At 28.0% G+C, this 11,494-nt stretch overlaps 1 protein-coding gene across 1 annotated transcript in view; it reads left to right on the forward strand.

Moving 5' to 3' along the window:
* The window catches only part of Jhbp12 (Juvenile hormone binding protein 12), an 18,757-nt gene extending 7,964 nt beyond the window's left edge, over positions 1-10,793 (forward strand). The window contains exons 4-7 of the mRNA XM_075361709.1: positions 2,875-3,008; positions 8,960-9,002; positions 9,144-9,316; positions 10,624-10,793. Coding sequence (XP_075217824.1) covers positions 2,875-3,008; positions 8,960-9,002; positions 9,144-9,316; positions 10,624-10,793 — 520 coding nt within the window. The remainder of the gene's footprint in view (positions 1-2,874; positions 3,009-8,959; positions 9,003-9,143; positions 9,317-10,623) is intronic.
* The last annotated feature ends 701 nt before the right edge of the window (positions 10,794-11,494 follow it).

Below are 11,494 nucleotides of genomic sequence, written 5' to 3' on the forward strand. Positions count from 1 at the left end.
CTCTGCAAAATTAGTTAACGAAGATAACAAAAGAGGATAAAGCAGTAAGTGAAAAAACTTAATTTTAATAAAATAATTTAATTCTGCCGCTAAGGAAGCAATCTGCTGAATTATTTACTAGAAGCGAGCTAGATACAATATGACAATATAATTTTATATTATTTACACCATGTCAAATGAGGAGATGAATATATTTCAGCAATGCATTCTTCAATTCAAAATAAGTAAAAAAATTTCATACAAACATGGGTCTGAAAATATTTTGTTTTTCAGTTCTGGCTGCTGAAAGATATTTTCAAAATTACTACCATAAATTTAATTTAATTTAATAACATACCACATTTCTATGGATGTCAGTTATGGGGCAAATTTAACAATTTCAAATGAAATTTAACTTGAAGAATTTAAACAATTTAATCTCAAAACCATATCAGTTCTATTGAACGATAATTTATTTTACAAAATCAATAAAAACTATCCAAAAATTCTGCTTTTCTTTGGAGTAAACAAACTTTGTTAAACTCCCAATTCACTTAAAAAGCTTAGTTGATTTTTTTAAAAATATTAGTTTTTAATTATTCTATTTACATTAATTTGTTCAAAATCAATTCGGTACATACTTTTTGTTAAGTTATTAACAATTAGTCTTAACATAAAGAGTGTTATTGGGGATGTAAATAGCATTGTATTATAACATAGCATTGTGTAAATAAAATCTTTGGGTCCAGATTTTTTCAAATTAAAGTACACTTAAAAGCATAAAATTTATGCCATAGAAATGTAATGACATTAATTTACATTTACAGTAAAAATTTGGAAAAATCTTTTAGCAGCCATAAATGGAAAATTTTAATTGATTACCAACAATACTAATTGTACATCAATTAATTATTATATTAACAATATTAATTATTTGATTTTACATGTAACAATAATAATGCAACTATTTTATAAGTGAATTCATGGATTCAAAAAGCTTATAATATAAATTGACAAGTTTATATTAAAGTTGCTATTTTGGAGTTTTCATAGGTGATCTTTGTTAAAAATTATATATTTTAGTATAATTTCTTGCAAATCCTCACTGATTTGAAGTATAATTTTATCCTCATGATTTTTAAAGATTTCATTATAGTAAAATAATTATGAACTTTAAGGCACATATTTTAAATTCATTTGTATAGATTTCAATCTATGCAATATAATAAAATCTGATGGTATATCGGCGAATGTGATCATTTATTGGAGTTTTTCAACAACCTCTTTGTTTCATCGATAAGATTAAAATGATGGTGGTATAGTTCCCATTTAAAATGTATGAATTACCCCTAATCATCCCAAAGGGTGCTGCTTATTCCACATTGGGCCAAGCAACAGTATATGTGCCTCAAGGGGCAAATTATTCTACAGAGTATAAATTTAAAAACTTCACGAGGATAAATTTTATTCACAGTTAGTAAGGACTTTTATGCATATATTTAAAAAAAGATCTCTTACTATGTACAATTCAGAATTAAAAGTGGAAAAGTGTGATAATCTGGATAAAAGAAAAATTAACTCTACATTATTATATAAACTTTAATCAATCATAAATAAAAATTAAATACAGTGTAATCCTGCTTAACATAATCTAAGCAATGAGGAATCTCATTTAGAAGAGCTCGTACTTAACTTTTTGTGAAAAATTCTGCGATAAAATTCTAACATAGTTTAATAAAACAGATCCAGTACATATTTAATAACTATAAAATTAACAAGAAAATATATTGCAGCATTTTAATTTATTTTTGCAGCAGCAGCAGTAAATATGTAGACTCCTTACAGTCTATAGATAAAAAGATAAAAAATCTTGTACTGAAATAATGTCTTCTTGATTGTCAACTTAACATTACTTTTGTATGAAATAACATATCACATTAACTATGAAACTGTTAATTTATGTAATATAATGGTTAAGAATGACTTACATTCTTATCACTTCTGTAGATCAAATGAACAGTTTTCCTATATAATGCTGCTCTTTAAATTATCTGAATCTTCATTTATCTAAGACAAGTCAACAATTAGTTGTTTCTTTTTTTTGTAGGGGTATTTAATATCATAAAACTTTAGGAGTATTTTTAATTCCAATAAATCAAGCTAAACCAACATATTTTTAATACTGGTGTTATCACACAGTTAGGGAATATATGATGTATTCTCCACTAAAATGCAACTATTAATACAAAATAAAAATATGATAATCGCAATACTGACATACTTCTGGCAACACCAGACAGACTTCTTAATATGTTGACCATTATAGAACCAAATTATAATATTGTAGAATATTATATTTTCTATAATATAGAATATTATGGAACAAAAAGCCAAAATTTACCTGAGGCAAAAAAAAAACAACATATTTTATTGAAAATCTTTACATATTTTGTAAAAGTTTTGGGGCAAAAACATAATTAGCAAAATTTAGAAAAAATCCAGGATTTATAAAGGATATCAGGTAGACAGGGTCTTCACTATTTATCAACAGATTATGGAGACAACAAATTAATCAACAAAGCTAAAAATATTTATTCTTGTAGAAAATATATCTAATCTTAAATTTTGAAATTAATAAAAAAATTAAGATAATCTTAAAATTATCCTGAAAACTATTTTTATCACTATTTTATTAAGTGACTATTTTATTTTAACAACTTTTTACTCGCTCCTCAATGAAATTAATCTTAAAAGTTATGTAATATAATCATTGAATTTAATTCTTCAGTATTTACTTATATATTGTGTATTAAACTCTAAAACTTAATTTAAAAAAAAAACTTTCCTAATTTGTGTTTTTTAAATATTTATGTTTTTCATATATGGTTTTTCAAGGGCAAATTTGAAACAATACATTCTGGAAACCGAATCATATACGGATCAGCTGTCAATGGAAGGAGAGTACACAATTGCCGGCCAAATCCTCATTTTGCCAATTTCAGGAGAAGGAAAATCAAACATCACCCTAAGTATAAATTTACTTGGCACTTATACATTTTTCCATCTGCAACAATATTTTAATTTTATATTTCTGTGAAGACCTATTTGAACTAGTACATGTTTCAGTCCCAAATTGTGAAGTAAAAGTCAATAATAATACAGTTTATAATTCCAAAAGGTCAGGGTAGTTTTCCATCAAAGTATTAGCTTACATTCTGGTTCATATATACAACAGATAACTCCAAAAATGACTTACCACTTATAGAGAAAATTAAAAGCTGTTGCATAAGAGGCTGGTCACTTGATTAATTTTTGTACAGTTGACTGAAATCAGGCAGAATTTTCAGCTTTACAAATAAAGTAAGGATCCCTCGTGTAGAGTCTCAACTGAGTATGAGGACACACAGTTTTTTTAATACTTTTTGTAACTACAATTCTGGGTAATTAAGTTATTACTTTCTGCAGATATTACAATCTCACTGATCACATAGCATTCTAGAATTTAAAACATTTATTGATGTCTCCTGGATAAAAGAAGATACCCCAGACAAAAATTTCAATAGAGAATTCTGTTTAGGATATGCAAGTGTTAATAGAAACCATAGACTTAAATTTGCTGGAAACTGAAAAAGCAACATACTTTGAAGCATTTTTAAACATAACATTTTCATCACATACATATGAAAATTAAAATGTAAAATAAAAATCACTCGCAGCACAGTGGTTTTACGAGAATATCACCATAATTTCTTACAAAATAAAATATTAACTTCTTCCTTAAAAGGAATAGCTGTTTAGCAGCTGCTTCATTCTATTAAGGAAAAACTTATTTTCTAGTGTAAATGGCGTTTCTTGGCAACAGCAATGTAGTCAAATATATATTGGTCTTTTGAGATAGCATTTTATTTACTTCATCTCTACGCCATAACAATAATTTAGAGCAATACCCATTTTTCACATTATATGTCAATCCAAGAATGTAATCATTTATAAAAAACAAACTTCATATATTAAAATAAAACAAAAAGTTTTAAATAAATTGCAATGTAATATAATGAATCATCCTCTATAAACTTTTAAACTACTGAAAGATTTGGCCATTCAGGAAATGTTCCATAGGAGTAGCTGCCATTTAAGAGATAGTCCTTTAATGAATTCCTAAAGTTTTTGTCATTTATTACTATTTTGTTTACAAAGATTGCTAAAGAAAGAAGATACAAGCGTATAATTTTCAAGAGTACTTAGAATACTTAGAAGTATTTAAGTATCTAAGTACTCAAGAGTACTTAGAATACTTCAAAGTACTTAGAGTACTTTGAATAGGATAATAATAGTATATTTCTGCCTTGGATTTCAGTTGCTTCTTTTACAGCTGCATGCAGTTTTTTTTTTGGAACTTCCTATTTTACAAATGTTTGAAAATTATTTTCTAATCGTTAATGTAAGCAATAAATTATATATAATATATATATATATATATATAATCTTCACAAAACTAACTTTCTCTACTTGATTCACTATTTCTAATGCTAGTAGTAATCCAAGGTTTAAATGCATTTAAAATGTTGTTTCAACATCTCTTGTTTAGAAAATCTGATTCAAAATTAATTTTAAGCATACAAAAAATCACCTACAATATCATTTATGTTATCAGAACGTGAATTAAAAACCAAATTTTACTCGTTAATGGTATGAAAAATGCCTGAATACCTTGACTTCAAATGCTACATTGAATACAACTTAATTCCTTGTTTGAAATGCAAACAATTAAGAGTTACTGAAAAAAATCTGACAATAGAATTGTAGGACTTTCCCGTCACATGGCTTTTACCAATGTGGGTTGATCTGATGCACGGCTTATACACACAACTTAATTTAAAATACTTATAATTTTATTTAAATATTTTTTAGTTTATTTAATTCAATGATTCTAATTAAAATCCGCGTGTAGACCATATTTAATTTCCGCAGACAAATACAATAGCTGTACATCAGTGCTACCAACCTTTGAAATATTTACTAAATAAAATAAAATAAATAATTAATATTTAAAATGTAAAAAATATTCTGGTGGCAAGCCTGTGGAATTTCAAATTTCCCGATCCAAGAGTTTGCGGTAAAAGGGAATTTCCCACAGGGAAAAGGAAAATTCGAAGTTGGCTGACTGCAACACTAGTGCTCCTTGTGGTAACAGGGGTACTATTGAAGCAATATGTCCACTTAGGCACTAGTCTAGAGCATTTTTTGGGGTAGGAGTGTGATTTTACAAAAATTGTTAACAAATGTGCCTAAGAAAAATATTACCTTAATTAAGCGAAATCTTGCGATACTGAGGGTGATCTTGCTCTACAGCCTTGACTTTTTAATTTGAAATTTTAATGGCATCAATGCTCCGCATATAGAAGTAATCTGACCAAGTTTGGTTAAAGTAGGTCCAGTAGCTCTGGAAATGTAAGGTGATTTAGGGGTGAGCACTGAACACACACACATGTGTAGCTGAGCAGTTATAGCAAGGCGTTTGTGAAGGGGAGAAGACGTATGGCTGTAAGTAGAGGTAAAAGCGCCTTGCTAGAATTGCTCTGCTATACATACCAACATTAACATCTGGAAAATGTTTTGGTTCCTTAGGTATCAAAACGTCAAGATCTGGTGAAAACACATATGCCCAAATTGGACCAATTACAATGCTTTCCCTTCTATAGCTATAGCACTATCTAGACGGGATAGTAAAATTTATATTGCTATCAAAACTTCAGAAATTTATAGTAGCAATGGGACAAAGAAAAGCAAAGTTCAGATAGTACTTACCAGTAAAAGTACATATATAATTATAAATTAATAATTACTTAAAAATAATAATGAGAGGAAATATCCCATAATGGTATTAGCTTACTGTGCCTCCAGCATACATATGGAGAGGTCTGATAAAAGATTATATCTTAAAGCAGGTGGCAGCTCCAGTAGTTTGTGAAAATACAATCTAATTAAGAATCTATAAAATCTGAATAACAAAAACTTAAAGTGCAATGTTTGCTAGGCTATGAGTCATAGACAGTTGTAAGGGATGGGGCATCACAGTTGTAATTTCAATATTTTCTTTTGCAAAGAATACCTTCTTAAAAATTTTTGTTTTATGTTAATGTTGCAAGATTAAAAGGATTGGAGAACAAATAGTCCACAATATTCCGAAATTCTAACAGAAGTATTTTAGTCAGAATAGATTCAAAACCTAAACTGACTAAACTATTGTTACTAATACCATGGCCATTAAAACCACACTCAGAACTTGGCCTCATGAATACTAGGTGGTGAACTCTGATTTTCTATATTTTTCTCCCTTCATCCCATCTTTCCCATACCCTTCAGCACTCAATGCCAAATTTTGTTCCAACTTACTGCTAGCCATTTGCCTTCCAGTTTCCCTCACTGTGGTTCCTTTATTTAGGCTCTATAATCCTCTCTCTTTATCCACTCTACCTAATTCAAGCAAGCTTCCACTCTTGACCTCAGCCACAATATCCAGGTTATTGTATAGATCCTTTAATGCTTTGTTAATCTATTCTCCATTTCTCTTCTTCAAAACATCACCCAAGAGTTTTTCATAACACTTTATTCTAAAAGCTAATAGTGTCCTGTGACTATCAAATCAAAATCCAGTTTTCTGCAATATATAATAATATGCTACTTATTATATGCATATTTTGGTCTGATAAGAAAGTATTTTGAACTGAGACTAAACACCTGTGATTAAAGTGTTATAGGTTTATACAACTCTTAAAAGAGTAAAGAAAATCTGATAGATGGAAAAAATGTTTGATATCTTGGAGGAAGAGAAAAAAATTCATATTATCTGTGATAGGAAAGAACTTCAGTCTGAAAATAAATAAATGTAGATGATGAAATGTGGCAAAAAGGAAAATTATTATATGCTAACTTAACATACAGAACATAAGAGGATGATTTTCTTATTTAGGCAGTAAGCTCATAAAGACTATGACAAAAGCAAGATATTAAAAATAGATAACTGTAAGTAAGGGAAATTCCAAGCAGAGAAGAAATTTGCTGATATTAAATGTACATTTAGGATTAAAAAGAAAGTATATCTTTTTTCTAGAAAAATATCTGTAAAGAATGTAGCTTTACTGCTGTGAAATATAGATAACAGGAAAGTAAGAGAAAAAATGGTTCTGATATGTGTACCAGGAGTTTGAAAATCAGGTAAGTCAATAAAATTTAAAATAATGATAATGTTTAAACTAAAATTACAGAAAAAAAAAGATTGTGGCAAAGTCTTACTTGAACAAGTAAATTTGCAGGTCATCTATCAAGGCACCCAGTCATACAATTTATTATAAACAAACGTGCAGGAGGGAAAATCTATAGGGGAAGGATTAAAACATATAAAGCAGGTAATTAAATATGTATAAATCAGTCAATAAAATGATGTTCAAAAATTATAGCAGAATAAAAAGGATTAGAAAAATTGTCAAATTGATTCACAACTGATGATCACACAAAACACATTCAAATTAATACATAAAATATAACGACCTAAAATCTCAGTCGAGTTAGTTAATGGGCAAAATCGAACCATGGGGATGAAAATGGGGGGCTTTTCCCAAAAAACAAAACACTGCTATAACTTTCTTATTAAGAAAAATATTGAACTCGTTTAAAGTTCTTAGTATTCTTTGAATAAGGGCCTAAAACTTATCTAGTTTTTTGATATCACCAACCATTGGCCCAGGGGGTGGAAAAAATGAGGTTTGAAAGACAAAACATCATACCTCCCTTAATAGGCACAGTATTGAATCGGTTTAAAGTGGTGTTAGTCCTCTAAAGATTACCTAAAACTTTTGTCTGTAACAATTTTTGATATGACCAACCCTTACGGCAAGGGATGACCAAAATGTAGCTGGAATTGTAAGAAGATGGGGTTTGTCATATGCCAAACATGTGAAAATTTTTTTCACATGCAACCATTGTCGTATTGACTAAATTTGAAGTTTTTCTTAACTTTAAGGTGGAAATCTTTTTTATCCCCTATTTAGCACCAGTAAAATCTACCTCCGCCTTCCAGCGTGCTGAAAGGATTTTTTTTTTAATTTTTCTAGGTATTATAACAAAAAAATTCTAATAAAATAATAAAAAATATTCTAACAAATAAATTTTAAATATGAATAATTTATGGAAATATTTTTGTAAGCATTAATAATACTTATTACTTAAAAAACAACTTATTCATAAGAATTGTAATAAAACAACTATTTCTTCATAAGTTTTTTGATGTTAGCAAATCTCCCTTACTCATTCCAGTGAGTAAAGGTAAAAAATTTACGAAGTGACCATTTTCATGAGCCCATTTTTATATCATTATCAGAATAGGGAAAAAAATTTCACTACAAGGAGCAATAATTCCTCATTTTGAATGAGGCATTATTTTATGTCTATATTTTTTCACGGTCACTGTACTTAGACTCTCATTTCACTGTTAGTATTTTTACAAAATCTACAACTTTTATAAAAAATGAACAATTGAATTTCATATGTTTCACTCATTTACTGTGATATGTGATAATTTTAAAGCTATATTCATGGAAGAAGTTTCATAGACTGTTGAAGATGAAAATCAGGAAGCTGATCAGTCTATCTTGGCATGCATAGAATGTATGCTAAGAAGGACTTATTAATACACCATCAAATAGCAATCTGGCAAGGAACCTATGGCAATTATTCAATTTTTTTTTTTAAATAGGCATAATTTGTGTCTACTGTATCTCACTTCCATATAAAAATGAGTTTTCTTGGTCCAATATCTGTATTAAACAGGTAAATATAAAAATTATAAGAACGATATAAATGAAAATATAAATAAAAAATGTAGTATTGAAGAAATAATTTAATATCAGGACTGATGATTTACAAAAATAAATGCTAACATTAATTGTAACATGCTCTCAGAAATATATATTGTTTGCAGTACTGGGTGATGCTGCTGTCACAGCACAGTCTGAAAGTGATAAGTATATTTATTACACTATATCAAATTTATAAAAACTACAACCAATTGGGATTATGTAGTATTTAATAAATTAACTGGAAAAGATACATATGGACTACTAAAAACTGCAAAAACCATTAATGAAAAAATATTATTTCAACAGTCTTTTTTTTATATTTATTTCAGCTGAGCTTCACACTAATCATACTTTAATTGGTGAACCAGTTATGAAGGATAATAAATTACATATGATTTTGAAAGAATACATCGTCAGCTTTAAACCAAAACTAGTTACATTTAATTTTGAAAACCTGTTCAACGGTAACAAAAGACTGGGTAAGTAATATTACTAATATAATGACTGTATTTTTATACTTTTACACAGAATAATAAATCAATAACTTTTATAACTGATTCCATCTGAGTAAATGATGAAAAGCTGGAGGATGTTAAAAATAAAATTATTTCCAAAAGATTAAATACAAACCAAGCAATTCACTCTTTCGATAAATCTCTTAACATATTTCTTACAATAAGTTTATATACTTATTACACTAATAACAACTTAATTGTCACTGATAATTTTTTTTTATGTTTATACCATTGCTGCTACAATGAACAATGTAAAAAATTATAGGCAAGACCACCAAAACATATAAACTCTTACATAAAAGTAAATTTAAAGAATATTACTGAAGTGAATTAACAAATAATGTAGACAAAAAAGTACTTTTAAGAAGACGCCCGCAGCCAATCTGTAGCTGGTCAGTTAGTTGTTAGATGGCACTACTGAAAGAAGAAAATAAATAAATAAAAATTATAATCTAGCTTTATATAACAAATAAATATAATCTAACGATACTTAACCCACGCTCGCTAACCTTGACTAGCGAGCGTAGGTTAAGTTTGGTTCGATTACATTTACACTTTTCGATTTATTTTATAAATTTATTATACAGTGCACCTTCAATTTACGCGATTTCATTATACGCGGAAATTTTCCGGAACATAACGCCCGCGTATATTGAAGGTGTACTCACATTTAACGCAAAAATACAGAAAGTTCTTGTTAAGTAATACAGTAAATTACTGTACTCTGAAAATACTGTACTTTATTTTACTATTACAGTATCATTGTATTATTTCAAAGATATTACAGTACAATGTATGTATTTAAAATGAAAAAAATATGTGCTATTTACTTATTTTCTTCTTTCAGTGGCGCCATGTAACAACTTACTACAGATCCACACACAGTTTATATGTAATAAAATAAAACTACAAAGATCAAGATAAATTTTAGACCCCGCTGAATGAAACACAAGTTTCTTAAATGTTTTTTCAATATTTTCTGTTGGATTCTAGTGTTAGTTTCTTAATCTGTAATATATACTCTTGTTTCATAGTCTTTAATCTTAAAAAAAAAACAATAAAATAAAATGAAAATGTATTCTTCAACATGATGATTTGCGTGATCCATCAACCAATTCTCATGACTCAGAAATGGTTGGTTCCACCTAGAAAAGGGTAATTAATTATTCAGACTTTTAATTTTATTATTTATATTTAACATTATAAATAATTAAACCTACATATTTCCAAAATTCTTACTAAAATTTTTAAAATGTGTTTTATTATTTCAGGAGATACAATGAACAAATTTATGAATGACAACTGGCAAATTATGTTTAATGAACTAAAAGGACCATTCCAAGTTGCATTTGGTGAAGTGTTCAAAGAAATCTCAAACAGATTGTTCAGTAAAATACCATTTGATAATATTTTTATCAAAGCAAGTGAACACAAACCATAATACAAAATATTTATGTATACTTTCTAAATCTCATGGAATAAAGTTTAAAAAGTGTAAATCTAATTTAATTAAATTATTGTGTAAAACTATTTAACAAGATTTTTTTCTCCCTTACATCTTCACAATATAACTCTATTCTTATACAAACATTTTTGAACACAGCACTCTTTAACTATTCTTTTCCAATATAACAGTTTCTCGTAAGTATTCGTAAAATTTTAAAGTTTTTTTTTTATTTTCACCAATGAACTGCAATACTCCAGTCATTTATGGCTTGTAAAATGTCTTAATTGATATTCAATTTGTAACCACACAGCGGACTGACATTTTACTGTTAATAGTTCAAATCCCTTTCTTCACTTACTCTTTCCTTTATAACCTAAGTTTTGTAGCATATAAACAATGTTTTCATGACAAAGAAATCACAAAGTAAAGGTAAGAATAACTTAGAGATAAGGATACACGGGTGCTTTGACTTAATGATCTGTACATTTCTTATTTAATGCCTTGCCAACTATAACTTTAAAATAAAGTATAGCACCATTTTGATGGTAATAACGCTGCGCACATTGTCAAGTTAATCCATTATAGGTAAACAATTGCTAGTTAATATATAACATACAAATTATCATTAACACTTTTTTCTATAAAAAAGTCACATTTCTTGATTTTTTATTAAGCCACTTCAAACATTAGTTTTT

Source organism: Lycorma delicatula, chromosome 4 (genome assembly GCF_047948215.1).
Source record: "Lycorma delicatula isolate Av1 chromosome 4, ASM4794821v1, whole genome shotgun sequence".
NCBI lineage: Eukaryota > Metazoa > Arthropoda > Insecta > Hemiptera > Fulgoridae > Lycorma > Lycorma delicatula.